At 40.1% G+C, this 22668-nt stretch overlaps 1 protein-coding gene across 4 annotated transcripts; it reads right to left on the bottom strand.

The window, feature by feature from the left end:
- Positions 1-7040: 7040 nt before the first annotated feature.
- Positions 7041-21318, bottom strand: june (JunE proto-oncogene, AP-1 transcription factor subunit). 4 transcript variants are annotated; one of them, XM_084934564.1, is made up of 3 exons: positions 21054-21318; positions 16667-16731; positions 7041-12942 (listed from the first exon to the last, which is right to left on the bottom strand). In XM_084934564.1, the coding sequence occupies exon 3, from the start codon at positions 12813-12815 to the stop codon at positions 11772-11774; it is 1044 nt and encodes a 347-aa protein (XP_084790690.1). In that variant the 5' UTR covers positions 12816-12942; positions 16667-16731; positions 21054-21318; the 3' UTR covers positions 7041-11771. The 4 variants fall into 4 exon arrangements, with proteins under 4 accessions (XP_084790690.1, XP_084790688.1, XP_084790686.1 ...); XM_084934562.1 differs by lacking the exon at positions 16667-16731 and adding an exon at positions 13615-13714; XM_084934560.1 differs by lacking the exon at positions 16667-16731.
- Positions 21319-22668: the final 1350 nt, after the last annotated feature.

The raw sequence follows: 22668 nt of genomic DNA, 5'->3' as shown, positions 1-22668 counted from the left end.
CATGGGGTTGATAACTTGTTCCTATACATTTTTTCTATGCTTGTTATTATTCTTTGTCAAATACCATACAGACTGCTGCGGTACTTTATGTTGTTCTTGACCCCTACGAAAAATCTCACAAAGACATCTTGTTTGTGTAGATTGATGTATGTCAGATTTATGTAATATTGGTAGTACCTTAATTTCAAAATGAGCTATTAGTCCACTTGATGCACATCTTTATCAGCACACTTTGCTATATGAAATCTAAAAGCTCACTGTCTAATGCTGTTTGCCTTATGGCCCTGGAGTGAAGGCAGATGGTCCTTTCCTTTTACATTGTAGATACATTTTTAAACAGTCTTCTCACTGTCATACAATAACCAATGGTTTCAAGGTTTTCAGATTGTTTTATTGTTGCTCTCCACATTGAATATTTACCTGCGTGCAGCCAAAGTCTGCTCAAACTCAGACTACAGGTGGAGAAAGATAGCTTCGGGTACTAAAACTATGAATATTTATGCAGATATGTGTTTAGCGTCCATATCTGCCTGTTCAGTAAAGGTGTATATGATGACTGTGTTTCCTCTGCAAGTGGGAAGATCTTGTTTTCTAAAATGTAGTCACCCAGAACTGTTCAGTCATCTTTCTCGCTTTCTCTGGCCTTTTTATTACCACTATTCATGTGCAGCACATCATTAAGATCAATTTTTGAAACCCAATAATGTCCAATAACGTCTTGATGCATGCTCAATCATCCAGGTAAGTAAATCTCCAAAAGTTGATTCTGTTCATCTGGACGTAGCGTTTTCAGTGGGAGAAACATTTCGTCACTCATCCAAGTGACTTCTTTAGTCTCAGCTGACTGCAGGTTTCCCCAATCTTATAAACAGGACATTGCACAGTGACTGAAACTAGCACCACTGAAGGAACAATGGGCTGGGAGGTCATTTCCTTCATTATAATTATGCAAATTCTCATGACCATTGATCAAAGCCCACTGATCAATGGCCATGAGTATCATTCACAGAGAGTTGGGGAATGGCTGCAATCACAGCATTGTAAGATGGTGAAAGATGTACCCTCAGTTCCCCTCCTCGATTCAGAGATGGTCTTTCCCTTTTCATGTAAATGGCCTCCTTGACTCTGCGCTCAAACCAGCGTTCCTCCCTGTCCAGGATGTGTACATCCTCATCCTTGAAAGAGTGTCCACTGGCCTGTAGGTGTGAATAGACTGCAGAGTCCTGGCCTGACGAGGTGGCTCTTCTGTGTTGTGCCATCCGCTTCGCCAGAGGTTGTTTGGTTTCCTTGATATATAAATCCTGGCAATCCTCCTGGGACTTAACAGCGTACACTCTGTTACTCTGTTTGTGTCGGGCGACCTGATCCTTGGGGTGGACCAGTTTTTGGCGTGTTTTGGGGTTTGAAAATCACAGAGACACATGTTTAGAAAAAATGCGTCTCAACTGTTCTGATACTCCTGACACATACGGGATCACTACGGGTTTTCGCTTAGGCAGCGGTTGTCCTTCTCTCCTGGATCGGCTGGAGCTTTCTTTAGGCGCCTTCCCAGCTTTGACATTGACCAGCTTTGGATCTCATCTTTAACTTACAGAAGAACTTATAGCCTTCCAAAACACTAAGTAGTGGTTTTAATAGTGCTGTGTTGATACTATATCTTTAAATAAACGTATATTGTGATTATGGCTGTTGGCCTTTGGGGTGTTTTTTTCTGCCGATCATTATGTAATTAGATCTCTGCTTTTTGATTGGTACTGGAATCTAACCTGGCTTTCTATATTGTAATTGTTGCTTGTCTTAAACTACACTGATGATGGCTTCATTGTTGTCTTTTTGCACTTTAATAAATGCAGTGAAGTATTTTTTTTTTCTCAGACTGGGAGCGTTCTCTTTCTTTTCTTGGTTCTCATGTTTAAAGAAAGGCGGCGTGAAGCAGCAGAGAGCGCTGGGCCGAGGGCTTGTGAGGCAGAAAACATGTAAAACTACAATAATAGGCGCTGACGTTCACTGTCAACACTCGTTTAATCACAAACGTCTTTATTTTTAACAAACAACCATCAGAGAGCAGAAATACAGAGAAACAACATGACTGCGAACACACCGATACAGCTCGCTCTGTGTGTGCGTGTGTGTGTGTGTGTGTGTGTGTCGAGGTGTGGGTGGAGGGGGTATTAGTCACCAGAAATGGCACAGAGCCGCTCTCTCTCTCCCCCTCTCTCCCAGTAAGTGGGTCACTCCATCTGGAGCAGAATATGGAAAAACAGCAACACAACATTTTCTACCAAACAGCTTAACACACACACACACACACACATACACACACGTAGAAGAAAAAACACTTGTTTCAGTCTGTCTGAAGTCAAAGTACCAACACTGAAGCGTTAGCCAGTCGGCTGTTTAGGTCAGATATCACTCATTTAGATACTGGATTAGATCTAAAGGGGTTCAAGAGTTTATTCTTTAGAGCTCTAAAATTCAAACTAACTATGTGTTAGTTACCTTTTTCATGTATTACATGGATTTTTTTAATCAGTACCTGAACCTAGTTAAAAGCGCACCTTCTGACGGACTGTGGACTAACTTTTACAGTGCTGTGGAAAAGTATTTGCCTCTCTCTAGATTTCATATTTGTGTCACTTAAATGCTTCAGATCATCAAACAAATGTTAATATTAGACAAATATAACCTGAGTAAATGCATAATGCAGTTTTTAAATTTATTAAGAGAAAAAAAGTTATCCAGACCTACCTGGCCCTGTGTGAAAGAGTAGTTGCCCGCAAAACATAATACCTGGTTGTGCCATCCTCGGCTGCATGAACTGCAATCAGGCATTTGTGATAACTGGCAATGAGTTTTTCTCACCGCTGTGGAAGAATTTTGGCACGCTGTTCTTTGCAGAATTGTTTTAATTCAGCTACACCGAGGGGTTTCAAGCATGAACGGCCTGTTTCAGATCATGCCAAAGCATCTCAATCGGATTTAAGTCTGGACTTTGATGCTGACCTTAACTGAGGAAAATAGGCCTGCAGTTCTTTAGATGGTGTTGTGGGTTCTTTTGTGATCTCCTGGATGAGTCATCAATGCACTGTTGAAGTAATTTTGGTATTCCCACCACTCCTGGGAAGGTTCATCACTGTTCCAGTTTTTCTCCATTTGTGGATAATGGCTTTCGCTGTGATTCTCTAGAGTCCCAAAGCTTTAGAAATGACTTAAATTTTTTTAATTACGTTGAAATTTCTAAAACAAATGAGGACATCCTGTAGTACTTTAGAAAAGCTGTTGTACCTCTAAATTTCCAATAAGGTGTTTTACTTTCTGAGGGCATTGCCACCAGGTGGTTATCTGTAGAGGATTTATTTTCTCATATATTGAGGTTTCTCACGTGACGTCATCTGTACATATAGAACGAGACACAACCATCAGTTTGGTGAGTGGCTCCTGTAGGTTGCTGGCTGTTGCTGGGTGAAATTGGCTGCAAAGAGCGTGTTTCACCAAAAAACTCATTATGGTCGCTGTGGTTGCCTGTAGTTTGCGTAGAAGATACCAGCGTGTCCACAAACACAGGCCAGCCACCACCGGGCAGCAGTACTGTAATGCACTTCAAAGCACTTTAACGGTTTTACTGCCACTTTGAGAGTTGCTGGCAAGTTAGTAGACAAATCAACCAAAGCAATCACAAGGAGGTTTTTCTTCCAACTGATCAAAGAGTGTTTTTACCTAGCGACCAGATTGTTGTAGACAGGTGTTTAGTCCTGAGTGACTGGGGCCTTTTTTATTCATCGTATTTTGTCACCAAGATTGTGACACGTCCACAATAATATGAACTTGTCCACCACTAGGGGGTCACATGTCTACAAAACCTAAGCCACATCACCCACTGGTTTGTGAAGTCCTGTTGTGAAGACTTTTTAAAATCACATGTGGCAAGCCAGCAAAGGATCAAGTATGACAGCTACACCACGTGAGAAACTGGGACTGTTGTAGAGGGCCGTTCAGTTCTAATCAATAATAATTTTCTCGCTTTATGAGCTTTTCACTCCACAACAGTGCCAGTGCGCTGTATTGTCTGCTTTGCTCTAGATGGGAGCATAATTTATGAAATTAACATACTATGAACTTGAAACTACTCATTGAGACCATGACCCCATCAGGAAAATGTTTACTAAGATCATAAATCAAGCGGGATATTTGCAATTTTTAACCAAATTACTTCTTTTTACACCAGAGGAGTTATCCCACACTGGGCATTAAAAAATAATGCAGGGTTAACGCTGTAAGGGCGTCTGTTACATCATTTTTTTAGTCTTTATACCAAAATTGGTGACAACCTTTGATTAGCAGCTGTGTGAATAACTGGTAGAGAAAAACACTCAGCTGTGCAGCCTCTGTGGAGCTCTGTGTGTTCTTATTGAAGGTGTTATTGTTGGGATTTGAGGCTCCATTTGAGAGTCGACTGAAAGCAGCCAGTTTTTCTGACCGGCCTGTGTGTTTTACTAATAACAGTGTGACTGTATTATTTAAGGATTTCCATAAACACTGTCATTAACACGACTGACTCAGTTTGGCTCTGTCAAAAAACGGACTCCAGCCTTTCTTTCACCTGTTTGGTCAAACTGTAAATGCTACCTTTATTCCTAAGGAGTGCCATCTTTGTTCACTAATACGTTATCTGAATAATTTATTATGAAAACTGCATTTATGAATCAACATTTGTATAAAGATGAGTGTCAGTTCATTCTCGACTAAAACTGACACACAAGAGCATCAAGAGTGTGTCAGTGTCTGACCGAGCTGTTTCACCCCCACGGTTACAGCTCATAGCTAATCATCCTGTTTAGAGGAGCATGCTGACTCCAGATAACATTTGAAGCATTATAAGGAAAAAGTCGAGATATAAATCTTAAGTGCTGTTATTGGTTGCAAGACGAGAAGAAAATGATGATGGTGATGATGGGGATGAACAAACGGTCTAAACAAGCCGCTTCAGTCCTGCTGCTCTGATTCACGGGGAGAGAAATCACTTCATCCTGATGACTCACTGATGAGTTCAACAGGCAAAAAACCCTCCGAAGATAAATAGATGGATACACTGTATGCTCAAAAACTGCCCTCCAAGGTGCTCAGGAACTTTTACTCGTGCACCATAGAGAGCATCCTGACAGGAAACATCTTAACCTGGTTCGGGAACAGCACCATGCAGGACAGACGAGCTCTACAGAGGGTTGTGCCGTCAGCTGAGCGCACCATCCGCTCCGAGCTCCCTGACCTGCACTCAATCTACAGCAGGCGGTGCTGGACCAAGGCCAGGAAGATCGTGAAGGACCTCAGCCATCCCAACAACAGACTGTTCTCTCTGTTGAGGTCAGAAAAGCGATTCTGCTCCCTGAAGACCAAAACAGAGAGACTGAGGAGGAGCTTCTTCCCGCAGGCGATACGGTCTCTCAATCACACCACCACACAGTACTGACCCACACATATAGTTCTTACACACACACTGGACATTCTGGACATTGTTTTTCACTTCATCATTTAATCACTTTAAGCATATTTGCTTAAAGTGCGACCGTGGCTCAGGGGGTTGGGAAGCGTATCTGTAACCGGAAGGTCGCCGGTTCGATCCCTGGGCTTTCTGTCCTGGTCGTTCTGTCCTTGGGCAAGACACTTTACCCTACCGCCTACTGGTGTTGGCCAGAGGGGCCGATGGCGCGATATGGCAGCCTCGCTTCTGTCAGTCTGCCCCAGGGCAGCTGTGGCTACAACCGTAGCTTGCCTCCACCAGTGTGTGAATGCGAGAGTGAATGAATAGTGGCATTGTAAAGCGCTTTGGGTGCCTTGAAAAGCGCTATATAAATCCAATCCATTATTATTTGCACTGCACAAGACACTAAATAATGTGGATTGCACAACACTGGTCATTATATTCTTCATTTCCAGTTAATACTTGTACAGCTGCTGTTATTGTATATATATATATATATATTTATATTTCTTCATACATTCTTATATAGTTCTATACTGTGTATTGTGTATTTGTTGTACAGTTATTTTATTTTTCAACTTTAATTTATATATTTTATCTTATTCTTTCCCAGTTAAATTTACCCTTCATTCTAATTTGTGTTGTACAGTTATTTCATTTTTAACTTTAATTTTTATATTTTATTTTATTCCTTCCTAGTTAAATTTACCCTTTTTAATTTTCATATTTATTTCCTATCTTATTCATAGCCTTCTCTTTTTTTCTTTAGGTCACGAGCAGTTGTCTAAGCATTTCACTGCATATCGTACTGTGTATGACTGTGTACGTGACAAATAAAATTTGAATTTGATTTGGACATCCTTGTTCACAACCTCTAACGGATTGGCTGCTCTTTGACAAGGATCTTTTCTTAGATCCTTAACAGTGCTGTAGGTGTCCTAAGGGTGGATTTTGGTGACTGTGGACTTTTCCTGTTTGCTGAGACCACAAAACATTTTTTCTAAACTTTGACTGAGTCCTGTGTTTCCTAAAAGCAACCATAGATTATATGAGTTATGATGGAGCCACTAGTAGTAGATAGATTTTGGACTGCAAAAATGTTTATGAAAGATTCACAGATGTTGGTCAACTCAACACATTTACCTCACTGTATTTATATAAAATTGAATCTTGTTACATTTTCTTTTATAACATTTTTCCTTGTTACGAAGGAGTTCTGCAGGTTTGAGGATTTCAGCATGTCTCAGTCTTCTGCTTCTCTTGAATATCTCAATATACAGTAAATCAAAACTGGGAAACGTAATAGGGAACCATCTGATGTGCAAATTTCCCCAAATTTCTCAACATGAAACTGAAAAAATGTCCCTAAAGTCCACAACAGAGACAACACTCCCTTTACATTTCGATGGATTTGGTACTTTCATTATGTGAACAGAACACCCAAGGACACTATTGCAAAATGAGTGTGATGTGCTTTATCACTGTCATAAGGCAATCTCCAAAATCCCAGCTGCAAGTGTCTACAAAAAAAAAAGAGAGAGAGAGAGAGAAGCAGCAGCGGTTGAATGTTTCATCACTGGTATATTGACACAAACATCTGAACACAGCAGAACAAAGTGAAGCGTAATTAACACAAACCAATTTATAATAAATAGACACGAAGAGGTTGAACAAATCAGATTGTACATACACACATTTCAGTATATTAATAACAACAACTTTTATACATTTGTACAAAAATAGAATCATTAGAGACATCAAAAGCCTCTCTCAAGTTCAAAAAAATAAATATCTGCTTGACACTCGCCAACAGTATATTTGAGAGTCTCTGATTTGCCAAACACAAAACACGAACTCTAAAAGAAACATCTGTGAGCAGTAAATATTTCTGTCTGTCTTTGCAGTTACAGATACTAACCCCATGTTTGCCTACTGGTGGTGGCCAGAGGGCCCGGTGGCGCCTGTGTCCGGCAGCCTCGCCTCTGTCAGTGCGCCCCAGGGCAGCTGTGGCTACAATGTAGCTTGCTATCGCCAGTGTGTGAATGTGTGTGTGAATGGGTGAATGACTGAATGTAGTGTAAAGCGCTTTGGGGTCCTTAAGGACTAGAAAAGCGCTATACAAATGCAGGCCATTTACCATTTACCATTTACATGTTTTTCTGTCTGACAGCTGCAATCCGCAAACGTGATACAGATGCTGATTGGACAGTAAAGCCAGTGCAAAACAGAGTCTGAAATAGAAAGGGTTAATTAGCCTCATGGCTGCAAATGTGATAAAATATCAACCAGCACACTGCATAAACAACAATAGGATTGTTAGGTGAGTAAACAACTGTACGACTAGATTAAAAGCCCAGTCTGTTAACTTTTCACAATATAAATCTGAGGTGCACCCACACCCAAAACTTAGAAAATCCACAACAACGTGTACAGTTATCAATCAACAAGGTACCCTCACAGGTAACACAAACTGTGGGCTGTATTCTTTGTATCTTGGAACCAGTTGTGATCTTTTAAATGTCTGTCATAAATCAGCTTTTAAAATCATACAAATTCAGTCAGGCAAAGTTTGGACTTTGGGCCCACTAATGCCCACTAATCATCCTCAAGACCCCTCCAAACCCCCTAGGGTCCTCTGGAAAGCTATTAAAGACCTCGGGAAGTTTCACAAGGACTGAATTAACCTCTTTATGGACCTCACGGACCCCATCAGAGACCAGAATTTGAATATATGCTCAGGGGAACTTGGCAAAATCATCAGTGATTATCACGTACCTGTGCAATATTCTCGAGAATATTTATACAATTTTAAGGAAATCTGCCTGTCATTAAGACCCTTCCCTCAAAGTCTACAGTCTAGTACCTTGCAAAATCCCATTAGGGCTCTCAGGATACCTGTTCTAGGAACTTATGAAGGCCCTGGTAGAGGCAAATACCTTGGGGAACTACAACCTATATCTAAGTCCACCAGAATTCATTCTAGTACCTGTACAACCCTTTTAATGATCTCACCCCTCCAGCACCTCAGAGTTCTCCCAAAGGCATTATCAGTTTTGTCAAGGCCCTCAGAAATCCCATCAATGACATTGACTTCAGGACCTCGGAGCTGTCTGACCAAGGACAATTATTATCCTCAGACTTCTACCACTACAGACTTTTACAGTGTACTTAAGAAACCTACAAGGTCATTTAGGACATCTCAAAACTTTTCAAGTTCCAGTGTTTGTAGGATTTCTAGGTAAAGCTAAGCTCACCCAAGTATCTCTGGAAGCCCAAAAGGGAGACCAATACAGACCTCGGGATCTGCACCATCTGCAGAGGTTTTCCTATCCCTCCTTAAGGACCTCATTTCTGCAGAAACCTTAATCTTTAGATAAATATACATATGAAGAGCATTATTTTTCATACCCGAATATATCTGAGTGAATTTTCCTCCCTGTATGTTTTAATTACATTTAGAAATGTCCGTTTGACCTTGAATTGAATCTGAAATGTATTCACGAATGCTTTATTCCAGCATCCTCAGATGTATCGTTCTCTTTGTCAAAAAACCTTGGAGGCCCATTACAGCCAGGTGATAAAAGAGATTAAATTCTTTCTATGACAAAAATTTAAGAGTCAACAGAACATGTTTTCAGTCTAATTTTGTGGCACGAATCTATGAATATTTTTTATTTCCATCTATTTTTCCAGCATCAGTGGGCTTCTATATAACCTGCTAACAAATGCACCAAATAAACTCACTTACATGAACCATTATTTTTTTTTATAAGATAAAAAGTAAATCAGTAACAACATCAGAATAATGAATATTAGTCAACACTAATTTTCTTGTTTCACAATAGTATGAATATAAAACAGATATGAAACAATTCCTTTTCCATAATAACAGTTCATCATCTGCAGAAAAGTAAACAATGAGTCAAATACCTTAACTTTTAAAAAAAATAATTAAATTCTTCCAACACGGGATTGTTTTGCACGCGGTCACACAAAGTTAAATGTGAAAACAAAAAGATTTAAATGATTTGGATTCCCTTTGCAAAGTTATACACATTTAAACTTAAAACAAATGCAGATCTTACCGTGCACTTCCTTTGTTTGTAACTCAAGAAAAATCCCAGCAGATTACTGTGACAATCTTTCAAAAGTATTCATGAACACCAAAACTTGCATGTTTATGTTTGTTCCTCTGGAGCCATTCATTTGCCTCTCGAGCCATTAGCCTCTTGAATTTTCAAAACTGCCACCATTTTCCAAAATTGCTATTAATTCCAGCGTAGAAAAAAGCAATCTTTATTTGTCGAGAGTATAAAAGGTGGACATAGCGTTCAGGTCTGAAGAATGAATCCAATGTGGAAGGACATTGGAAATTCATCCTTTTTGACATCTACCAGGAAGCATCTGCTCTGGATGCAAAAACATATCCAGTCTGGCAGAAGTCTGAGGAAAAATGATGTTTGAACTTGACCTCTCTAGACACTTTGCTGAATATATGAGCTCAGTCGCTGGTTTATCGTCACTTTGAATAAATCCAAACATGGTCTGGTCTTAAAGGAGGATTATTGACTAACAATCTGTAAGTCTTTAGCCAGGGTGTGCATGTGCACATACCGGTTTATGTGTGGTTTCATAGTCAGACCCACCCCATCGTTTGTCACATCCAGTTTCAAAAACATTGAAGGCGGCAGTGAAATCTAGATGTGAAATCTTCCTCTAGAGGACTGAAAACAGGACTTCACAAACCAGTAGATGGTAAAAGATGAATACATACACCTTTTATCTTTTGAATTCCACATACTTGCCTTTGGGGAAGTCAAATTTACGGCTTTAAAGCTTCTTAAGAGCTACTTTGTTTCACATTTACAAAGATTTTTACAGTTTCAAACATAAAACACAGGTTAAACTGCAATTGAACTTTCATTAGGACAATGTAGCTAACACTGAAGAGACTGCTGAATATGATCCAAAGAAAGAGAGAGTTATATGTGTCAGACCTACAGGCGTCACATAAGCTGCACGTGCTGTGCAGGTTGAGAGATTATCCTTCTATAACCTTGATATGCATACTGCAAATGGTAGGCAGGTAGGGGTCAATCCAAGAAATCTAGTTGAAACAAAAGTACCTCAACGATTTATCCCCTGTTCACAAAAAATTTTGGAAAACAAAGTTGAGCTATGATGCAAACAAAACTGAGGTGTAATTTAAGAGTGTAATTTTAAAGTGGACTTATATTTGGTCAAATGTGTATCTTTTTTTTTTTTTTTTTGCCACATTTGGTGGCCATCACGAATTTTCAAAAGGCTAATGATTACCTGTGAACATTTTGGTACTGATGAAATACTTCTCTGGGAAAAACATAACTTTAATGTAATTTCTTTCTCAAAACACTTTGAAAAACCTCCATCAACAAATGTGACTTTGTAGGCCAGACTGGAGCTTAAAGAGTGATTAACATAATCAGACTACATACCTTCACTTTAAAAACAGAGCTGTTGAAGTTGAAAGATATTGTTTGTAAAGAAGCCAGTCTTTAGTTGCATTAACACACTGTCATGAAATTAAAGAGATTAAACTGATAATCAGATTACAAAGCAAAAAAAAACTAAATAATGCAGCACAGATCATGTTAAATGAAAATGATTAAAGAAAGTTTCTTCTGACCTTGAAAACAGATGTTTGTAAATTATGACAAGAAACCACAGTTACATTTCCTACTGTGTAAATAAAAGTAATCTGATTACATGAAAGAGTTTTTAATTTCATTTCAGTATTTTGATGCTATGATAAATCTTCTCAGCTCGCACTGTAAAAACAATATTTTTTAGATAATTTACTTCATCTGTAACATCTTAAATATGTTTTTAGTGTGAATAAAAAAAACAAAAAATAGAGGTGGAAGGTGTGATGTGTGAAAAATGTTGTGAGAGGTTCATAATAAATGTGGAAATCTGACAGTTTGTTCCACTTGTTAAACAAATGCATTGTGTGGGATCTGAACACTTTAAGTCTCAAATGTTGCCAGGTGTTCTTTAAGAAGTTGTCGTCCGTAATCCAAACCTTGCTTGCATTCTTCCATTTGCTTCCTTTCCAGTCTCCTCTGTAAAGCTCCGCCCCCTCTGGCTAGGTGACAGAGAGTTTCTGGGACTCTGAATGCCGTTAACATCCACCTATCCTTCTGGAGGCGTTGATGACACGAGCCACTCACTCTCTGCTCGCTCCAACTGAAAGCACAAGCACAATCGTAAAAGTAAATGGCCTCTTGGCATATTCTCGTGATGTCCCGCCTCCTCAGCAGCTGGAGTCCTCGCTGCCGGTGCCTCCTCCTCCGGCCTTGCTGGCAGCTGACGAGCTTACCGAAATCTGGCAGCCGTTTGTGACGTGACTCATGACCTTCTGTTTCAGCTGAGCGACCTGTTCCCGTAGCATAGCGGCGGTGGAGGCCAGGTCCGAGTTCTGGCTCTTCAGGACTTTCACCTTCTCCTCCAGCCGTGAGATGCGCTCCAGCTTCCGCTTGCGACATTTGGATGCGGCAATCCGGTTGCGAAGTTTCTTGCGTTCTGCTTTGATTCGCTCCTGTGTCTCCAGGTCGATTGGCGAGAGCGACGGTGGCGAGGTGGGGTCCCCTGCAGGATGAGGGACCTCAGGGACAGTCTGTGGGGCATCCAGGCCTCGAGGGTGTGGCTGAGGTGCTCCACCTCCACCGTGGCCTGAGCCTCCACCATATGCCATCTGCCCTCCGGAGTATGGCATCTGGCCCGGGTTGTAGCTGCTCAGGTTGGTGTAGATGGGCATATCTCCACCTGACATCAGATTCCTCTGGTAGGACGCCTGCAGGGAGACACTAGAGGATGAAGGCGGAGACATGGGCCCACCTCCAACCAGCTGGTTCTGCTTGTGAAGGTCTGCCAGCGCCTTGACAAAGCCATCAGCAAATCCTTCTTGCTCATTGGTGGCCTGGTTGCGGTACATGAAGGGATTGGTGGAGTTTGGCACCGGGCTGGTGGTGACCAGCCCCTGGTTGGACTGAATGATCAGATGCTCCAGATCTGGGGACGCCAGCTTTAGCAGGTTCATGTCTGCTGAGGATGCTGCAGAGGACGCTGCTGATGTCATCAAGGAGCTGTTGCTAGCCAGCCCCAGGATGTTGGGGTTCCCACCCCTCCCTCCTGCTCCACCACCACTGGGGAAGTGGTGACTTCCTGCCATTGACATGGCTTTCTTACTCATCAGCATCTTGTTTCCCGAGTAGCGCTCGTATTCGGCTATCTGGCTGAAGCCGGGCACGGCGGGGGAATCATCGTGGTAGAAAGGAGTCTCCATCTTGGCCGTCATTGACAGAGAGGCGTCTCAGAGGAAATCTTCATAATCAGATTAACCTGAATATGAGAGCTGATTGAAACGTTCCACTGACGTCTGCGGCTCGAGGATGAAGGCAAGACGAAGAGAAGAAAAAGAGTTCCTGCAGGAGGAAGAAACATGTCTGTGAGAGGAAGAGGAGGACCAAAACAACAGGACAATCACTACCCCTCACCTCTCATTCTCCTGCTCTGTTTGTGGGTTAATTTCACCCTGAGCTAAGGCTGAAGGAACACAGCCACCTCTAATTTGACAATCATGCTCACCATCTTTTCTATTTCAGAAATGTATTTTCATGACATCAAATACGTTTCTGCATTCACGTCTTCATACTGTTTGTATCCTTGTTTGTTGCTGATTTTACAGACAACATGCCTCACTGCATTATGACTCAGTGATGTTCATCAGAAACAAAAATGTTTTAATAACACTTGCTCTTATATCCAGCTCCAAACTTAACTACACCTTGTTCTGAAAATATGCTCAGTTGTATGGCCTCTAAACTTGACAGATTATTGCTTGTAAATATTTTGTTTACAAAAAAAATTGGATTAAAGCTTCTTTTCAGTTGTCTGTGCTATCAAAAAACCAAGAGGTTTAATTTACAAGCAAATTAAAGGCACACAGGTTTTCTAATTATATGAATAATGAGAAATATGTTCTTCTTATTTTAGCCCTGCTGATTATTTCCAACTACACCCTCCTGCACTGTAGCCAGTCGTCCTTGTTCTACTCTGCAGTCTCTGTGAGCTCAGCACATGAACCAGCTCTCCACCTGTTGCAGGTTCTGGTTAGGGTGACGCTTTAAGTCCCAGCAGAGCAGAATAAAGAAGCCATTGCCAGCTGCAGTCCAGGAGGGTGGAGTTGGAGTCCATCTAAACATGGGATGAGAAACTGAAAGAAATGAAAAACTGTCATATCAGCAACCCAACCAGTGTTTCCCATTAATGTGAGTTTTTCATAGTAACATCTCTAACTGATCAGCTAACCCTATAGCAATAATGTGAGCTGTTAAAATTCTCTAAAAACCAAGAAAAAGTTCTCCTTTACGAGAGGCTACACTGGTGGATTCATTATGAAAGGAAAGGAGCCCCACAATTCACAACACACAGTGTTCTACACTTTATACTTACAAGCTGCTGATATGTTTCTGACCTACAACGACAGGCTGTTACACTTAGACCTAAATTCAATATGCTGCTGTAATAAAATCTGCTTCCTTGCAAGTTGTTGCTTTCTGAGAACAGCAAATATTTGTGAGTCTTAATAAAGGCAGTTGGTGCAGTGGGTCATCTCTCCAGGGAGACGGGAGAATATGAGTGGACAGGATGAGCAACTAATGTAACTATGACAAACATTTCCACTTTTAAAAGGCAACAAATGTCTACACTTGGAGGATGATCCTAAAGCATATCCACCATGATCCTTGCATGGGTCTTCAGTAAGGCTGTTACAGTGTAAAAACTAGAGCTGGCTAAGTAAACGATACAGGATCCTCTCAAAAAACAGTTATTACAGAGTGTCATACACATCCCTGATTATGTCGAGATTTCCCTCCAAAGGTGAGATTTACAGCTTGTTTAAACTTGTTCACTGGGCTGCTCCCACTAGTGACACCTTGATATGACGAGCACTGATGGTCTGATAGAAAGGAGCAGATGTACTCCTGAGAAGAAAGCTCAATGTTAACATGACCGTTGCTCACTGCAGGAATCCATCATGCTGTAAACATTACAGAGGAGTCTGTTTCAGGTATTTATTGAAGTCTCATTAAATGGACAAGCTGTCGCCTCGTTCTCTTTCGGCAGATTTGCAGACGTGGGTGAAAAAAATGACCGTACATGCCGGCGTTCAAGTTTGAAAATCCTGGGATTTCTTGGGCAATTTTTTCCAAACTAATGTCTGATTGTGTGAAGTGATTTTAGTGAAACTTCACTTTTGAATTGATTGAATACTTTTGTAGTATGCAGTATTTTTTGTAGATGCTTTGTGTGAGCTATTCTACTTGCTGTTATAGGTTTTGTTTGACATTTTGGCTGCTGCTACAGTATTTTATCAACTTTTGGGAAAAATAAAGCATGTCTCATAACCTATGAGTTACTGACTCAGAGAGTCAAGTCAGGTCAGTTCAAACTTTACCAGCATTCATTTTCGTGTATTTTTAAAGTTTCTATCTCTGCAGCAAGAGGAGCTGAAGCGACTACACGACAGTGAGCTAATTTACTCAGAATCTGATCGGTCTGAATGCCTGCAACAAGATCAGCTGCACTCACTCCTTGAATCGTCTTTGGATGATACACCCAGTCATACCAAAGCTTGGAAAATAACCATTTGTGTTCTAGGATATAAATGTCATGGATTTGAAGAAAACATTGCGCAACCATTTTTTCCCAAACCACAACATTTTCTAAACCTAACTCATTAGTTTTGATAACAAGTGACTTCTTATCAGTAATTAATGATACATTAACGATCACCTAAATTGAGTGTAAAAATCAGTCATGGAATGACCCGACTTGTGGTCTCTGGTGTGAGCAGTGAAATGATTGATTCGACTGAAATTAGGGCTGTTCCTGACATCTAATTTGTGTTTTGTAGCAGGAGAGAAACTAACACTAGGAAAACAATGAAAACTGGGCACATTCCAACAGAATGCGCTTAAACATCGGTCGTACAAATACTACGTGGGAATTTACGAGCCATTTGAAATCATTATTCACCTCCCTCAATAATTACTGTTTTAAATGTCACTGAAGAGTGGGAAACTTTGTATAATGTGTTACGCTGCTCACACGCAATGCTAAATTAATTTGCCGAGCGTTGCTAAGTACGGCTAGCACATGTAGCTCTCCTTCCTTGCATGCTTCCACGTGCCTTGTGGTTAATGTGGTTTTCATTTTGCTTCAGTTCTTATGTCAGCTTACTCTGACACCGCTGATGTCCTGCAAACCCGATCTGGTTGGTGCGGATGCCAAACTTTGCACATTTACATCCTCTTGTCAGAAAAAGGAGGGCCCTCCGTCTGTCAGAGCCCGGTTAGCGAAGGTTGGCTTTTATCAAAATAATTCACTTAACCAGCTGGCATTTCTGGCGCTGACCAGCAGGAGCAGCAAATTTAAAAGTCAAATTTGTCAAATATGTATGTGGACACGATGAAACTGGACAGATAAGATTTAATTTCATTAGATTAGAGTTTGAGGCTATTTCATGAACTGTGTTTAGGGTTGCCAGGTTGGGTTGACAGATGGGTTAAATATATAGATTTCTTGGAGATGGTTTTGAAATAGGAGAGAAAGCTGGGAAATATGAGAGTGCACGTGTAAGCAGAGGACCATGGATTTATTTATTTATTTTGTTGACAGCAGTTTGAGAGCGTTTTTAGAATATTTTATATTAAATATTAGAGATAAGTGCTGCACCTGTCTGAATGGATTGAAGTCTTTGTATTTTAATGTTTCATTTCTCCTCTCTGTGTATCTGGCTTTACTGTGTGGGTAAAACAATAGTGTGTATTCTATATATAACAAGTGTTGTTGGAGCTTTACCCCTTTCAGTTTTTAACCTCTTCTCCGAGTCCAGAAAGACAGAAACCTCTAGTCTGTTTCCACAAAAGGGCAACACATGGGTCTGAAAATATTTTTGCTGAAAAGAAACACAGTGGTTGAGTTTGAGTTACACGGAGAGACAAATAACCAACACAGTGACAAGCATCACTGTAATTCCTGAATCCTTTTCATGAATAAAAAAAGAAATTACAAAAACATCCCCTCTATCCTTTAACCTCAACAGTTCAGATGCAGTGTGTGTCATGTGGTGACGAAACTGACCACGAGGCGAGACGCTTGAGGAACTGATTCAGCTCAGGTCCACCGTCACCTCGACTCTTTGCTTCCTTATAATTTAATCAGAGCAGCATATTGGGAAATAAGAGAAAAAACCCTCAGAGTAGGAAAGAAACAGCAGTCAAGGTCATGCGTGAGGAAGATTTCACCACAGGAGAGGAGTGAAAACGTCAGATAGAAGTTAGTGTGATAATCACAGGCTGCACACAGGTGATTATCTGAGCTCAGGTGACTAACAGCAGCCCAGCACGATGAGTCTGAAGCTTACAAAGACAAACAGGCTAATGTGACATTGATGCAACTCTTAAAGTTAAATCAAGGGACAACAGGCGTCACTTGATGCTTAAGCTAATGCAAAAACAGCTTAAACATCATGAACATACTGGAACTTCTAAGACTTTGAATTGTTATCAGCTTTTATAGTATGTCTGGTCTGAGATGTTGAACCAGTAAGAGCAATCTGGTAGGCTCATATGGATGCATATTGTTATGATTATTTAGTGTCTGTAGCATCATTGTGTCCAGACTTTTCAGTCTGGAGGCAACACCTAAAACAAAGTTTTAAAATAAGTGGTAACTGTTTTATTTAACCCAGCCTACAATCTATTTCTCAACCTTGCTGAATAATGATCATATAAAACAAATTTTACATTCATTATTAATACTGGTAGAAAACATGTGAAGATTATGTGTATGACTTGAGCTTGGGTTTGCTCATTTCAGTTTAGTTTTTACTGCAAAAGTTTACTTTTTAAAATTTATTTTATTTAATCAGTTCCCAGTCTCAGTTTTAGTCTTTTTAATTCTTAATTTGTCTTAAATTATTTATTTTATGCAGGGGTTTTTGTCAAGAGAAGACATTTTAGTAAAGTCAGAATAGACATTACAGCCCGATCTCACGGCAACAAAACATGAAATGGTGACAAAAAAGCAACCTGTTTATTTGTGTTCATGGACACAAACGGTCACGTGTTTTCATGACAGTCAGTCCACGTGATGAGAACTGGTGTTCGGGGAAAAACAAAGCAAACAGAAAGATGAGAAAATTCATGACCAGAAACAAATCAGTAGATTCGAGACTTTGATTATTTCACAAGCTGTTGGGTAATTAAAGTAAAACAGCTTTGTGATGGCAGTTGAGAGTGAAATCTTTAAAAAAAAAAGTGCTTCAAAGCATCATCGGGCAGGTTGTGAATCCACATTTTACCAAATTCACAAAAGCTAGAACTACAGACATGTTTTATTTTATTTCAGTTATCCAAAATCATCTCAGCAAAAATATTTTTCCTAATCTCCTTTTTATCTTTATTTCCATCAAAAAGAGTGAAATTAGTTAGTTTTTAGATCAGTTTTAGCTTCCTTTACCTCCAACCTGCATAGGTGGAGTTTCTGTCCTTTATTAAAAGTGCAAAAAAAAAAAAAGTTCCAAATGACCACAACAGTAGCCTGAAGGTGCTTTATATCATAAGGTAAAGACTACATTAACTCACAGAATTAAAATAAAAATTAGAATAAAAATAAAAAAAATATTAAAAAGTAAAAAGCAAGCAGTTGGCGACAGTGGGAAAGATAAACTCATTTTTAACAGGAAGAAACCTCTGGGAGACCCAGGCTCAGGGAGGAACAGCCATCTGCTGTGATTGGTTGTGGATGAGGGGATGACATATGAGACCAGACAGATGAAAAAACATATTCAGGAACACAAAAAACCCCAGAGGAGCCAGAAAACTACAGATTATAAGATGTGACAGTTTTCACAAACTCATTTTGGTTTTCATTGCACAGCACGTAGTTTGAAACGATGACAGCCTAGTCCTGTCACATGTCATGTAACATTTGAGTGCTACGCCCACAAATACTTTTCCCTTTTTTAAACATATTCAATCCACACAAAAACACTAAAACATTGTCAAGAGCTTGCCAAAGCAACACATGCCATTGTAACCCTACCCAGATAGAAATGTTAGCTAGTCATAAGCCTTTTGTTTTTCAAAAGCTCTATTTTCAGTTCCTTTAAATCCTGTTTACATTTGGACAAAAGGAAAAATACACAAGAAAGGTTATACAAAATGCCCATATATGTGTGGACAGGGCTTAAGAGGTCATGCTAGATTAGCCTGAAACTGTCTAAACATGAAGAGGTGGCACGAGAGTGCGACGGCCATCTTCTACATTTATGCCCCAAACTGTTAAGATTGCACTGCCCTTCACATCTAGCTCTGGGCTTCAAAGAGAGTCTGGCCACCATTCACAGCATGAGTGGGTGGGGATGGATCTGACTGATAACATTATAAATCCCACCCTGAGAAAATATGTTCACAGCTCGTATGCCATGTGAACATATTTTGTTTCACTTTTGAGCAAGTGGGCATCGTTTTTTGAGTTTTGCATCTCCAGCTCCAGTATGAACCCACCACTTATTCCACTGTACGAGCTGGGAAAGCACTGGAATACATCAGCATTTCCATGCTTCCTCCCACCTACAGACATTTAACTCCTTCTTCCAGCCCTCGCCTCAATGCTCCTAAACAAAGCAAGGCGCCTTCCCCACTGTCATCGTTAGTTAGTGAGCAGCGTTTAGAAATCTGGACATCCCACTTTCTTTTACAGACAAAGCAGATGTTTCTAGAGCAACGTCACCTACTTCCAAGGTGCATAAAGAAGAGCATTATTCTAAAAAGGTATAGAAAACAGCCAACCTTACACATTCATGTGCATATCCACCTGTAATCCTCGATGTGATTGGTTGTTGTCTGTACATGTCCTATTTAAAATGCTGGCTGTAATCTGTTTTATAGCTGACTGATGAGGTCAGAAATGTGTTGGTCAAATGGGAAAGTTCTTACTACTGCAAGTTAACTTCCTCCACAGAACTCCAGCTAACATTCGAATGTTTCTCAAATCTGGCTGGGAAGCTTTCAACAACACAACACAAACACAACTCTGACTGTCTTTAGTCCAAAAACAACACAACACTTGAGCTGGAAGTGAACGTCAGCTCGAAAACATTACTTACGTCACTTTAGCTGCAGAAACCAGCAGAACCAGTAGACCTGCTTAATGTCACAATTTAATGAACCACACTGAGAATAAGTAAGTCCAACTTTAACAATGTGTCTTATTACATGTGATTAACCAACACAGTGGCACAAAGAGGTACAAAACCCAATACGTTTTCACTTTACAGACATTTCCATGCATGTGTAGTCATGCTGTTAAGACAAGATACAGGTCATTATTCCCAAAGGTCAGAAGATCCCTGTGTTACAGCAGCTGAAACATTAAACACAGCCTACAGCAAATAGAGTAGTTAAAAAAAAAACAAAAAAACACTATGACAAAACAAAATAGCTCCATGAGGTAAGAAAAACAGAGGAGCTGTTTGTAAAACAGCAAAAAAAAAAAAAAAGGAGCTTAAAAGATAAAAAATAAAAAACTTTGCGAATTAAAAAAAAAAAAGTATAAGAGTATAATAAAATAAAATGGGTCTATACTGTAAATTTGCTCAAAAAAGGGTGTCTGGACCCCAGACCTCTCTCTGCATCTCAGATCAAAAGCACAGTCACAGCTGGAAACTCCCAATCACACCCAACACAGCAGTTTATTATTATTATTATTATTATTATTATTATTATTACTATTATTAATGTTATTTGTGGCCAATGAAAATCACTGCCCTCTGCTGGACACACGACTTCCTAAACGACCTCCAGTGCAGTGTTCCTCCTTATTTATCATCCAACATGTTCACATTTTCCACAAACACTCCCAAATCCGATGGTAACGTAACTACTCAAACTCCATAACTACTTAACTATTTTAATTTTCTACCGCTTGTCACAGCTGCCCCCCTGCTTCTAATCTCAGCACTGTGCGGTGTGTTAGTCAAAAAGCTGGAAAAAAAAAAGATTTTTAAAATAGAATAAAGAAATATGAAGTGCGCAACAGTTCATTAAACCAGCTACAGCATTCAAACCCTGCTTACATGTTACAGTACATGTGACAGTAATGAATATAAATCCCAGTAAGCAGTGAAACAGGCGTCATATCACACCGAAGCTCGTTAATAGAAAGGTCAAACACCTTCATCCTCCTCAATGCTGTGTAAGCTATAATTTATAATAACAGGTAGTTTTCAGTACCGACACTCTGATCAGTCCTCTCCTCTCAGGACTTCATCAGGTGAAGTTCCGTCAACTTCAGACCGGGTGAAACCAGCGCGAGGCATCATTAACACTACCATCATCATCCTCCCCCTCCTCATCACCGTCCTAACCGACCGCGGCTCGGTGTCTCATCTAAAAAAGTCCAGCATGACGAGGCTGGGAGGCGATGAGAGCGGGAATAATGTCTGATAAAGGCTGATACTCACAGAGAGACAGGGAGAGCTGCTGAACCATCCGAGAGCAGAGAGACTGACTCAGAGAGAGAGCGAGGAAGAGCGGCTGAAGTCTCTCTCCATCACAAAGTGACTCACTCTGACGCTTTCTGCTCCTTATCTCTCCAACGCGCCTCTAATGAGCGCCTTTATTTATACACTGACATACTTCACACGGGGAACATATATATGTGATATATATGAGCCGCATAAAGGTTGAAAGCCGTGCCTCACAGGTTGGTAAATTAATGGACCCCCCGGAAAAAGAACCCCCCAAACCGGCTCTTCCTCTAACGTCCGCTTGAGGCTGACTCCCCCTCAATCAGTCTCTTACACTCCCTTACAACCTGATTCTGAGAGGGGTTTGGACTCCACTCTGACCTCACGCATGACCTTTCCTGGACAGTAATTTTGCTTTTTTATCCCCGACATTATCTCACACCTGTCACTTTCAATCTGTCATCTCACATAAGTAGGTGTACATGTTCACTTATGCAAAATTTGATATTTTCTACTTTTGAAAGACAAAAGAGGCTCAGCTGTGGAGGCTGGAGGGGTTGGTGGTGGAGTAAATTATTTGACCTTTTTGGTACATAAGAGACCCAAATTGTACAAGTCACAGATGTTTGTGCTTTATTTGATTCATGAATTCAGTTTGATGATTAATGATCCACAGTGTGGTGGCTTACAGGTACGCCTGATCCCAGGAGGAAATCAAACAAACTGAACATGGAAGCAGCTGAAAGTCGCTTTTATTAATAAAAATTACGTCGCTTGGTTAACTTTAGGCATTGAGGACTTGGTTATTCTGAGTCAATAAATTGATGTCTTCTTGCTTTTCCTACACACAATTTGCACGTATGACATAAAACTACACAAGTTATACACAACAAATTTGTGCTCACTGTCCTGAAGAATCTGTATAATTAGTTTCTGTGAAAAACAAAACTTTACTTGCTTTTTTGTGGACTGTAAGACTGGACTGTAATTACACATCCTTCTAACAACTGTGCAAAGAGTCTTTTTTTTTATCTGTTACTCATAACTCAGGCTTAGATACATCACACCCACTGATCGACCGGACCAGTCCCACAACTAAAAAGCAAATATTCACAAAAAAGTCATGAAAAGTAAACTATTGGTTTGTGTTTATGGATTTAAATTGTCAGGTTTCAGTGTAAGTCAACGGGACTGACTCATCCAGAAAGTTGTATATTTTAAAGCGTGTCACAAAGTGTCAGAGTGTCGTTGATGGTTAATTTATTTTTCTTACAGTTAAGTGGAAAAGTGAAAAACCTTAAGCTTTATTTTAACAGTTACTGAAAGATGTTTCAATGATCAGTAGTTCATGTAACAGTAAAAAGTGTGACAGCCAACCCCGGTCCATCCTATATTTATATATATCCCTGAAGTAGGCATTGTGTCCAGACGGATAGGGAATGTGTCGTCATGGCAGCCGTGAAAACAGATTCTTAAGGGAACTGGGAACAGTTACATTTTAACCCAAAAATAAGAAAGTTGTTTTTAGTGTCTCTACAAAGTAACTGATTTTAAATTAATAACTTAGTAAAGAACAATTCAAATGATTTGTGAAAATCTGTCAAATTTT

The sequence above is a fragment of the Perissodus microlepis genome, chromosome 7, assembly GCF_051167445.1.
Source record: "Perissodus microlepis isolate ML-2025 ecotype Zambia chromosome 7, ASM5116744v1, whole genome shotgun sequence".
NCBI lineage: Eukaryota > Metazoa > Chordata > Actinopteri > Cichliformes > Cichlidae > Perissodus > Perissodus microlepis.
The sequence above is the reverse complement of the archived record's forward strand: the minus strand, read 5'-3'. Positions and strand labels throughout refer to the sequence as shown.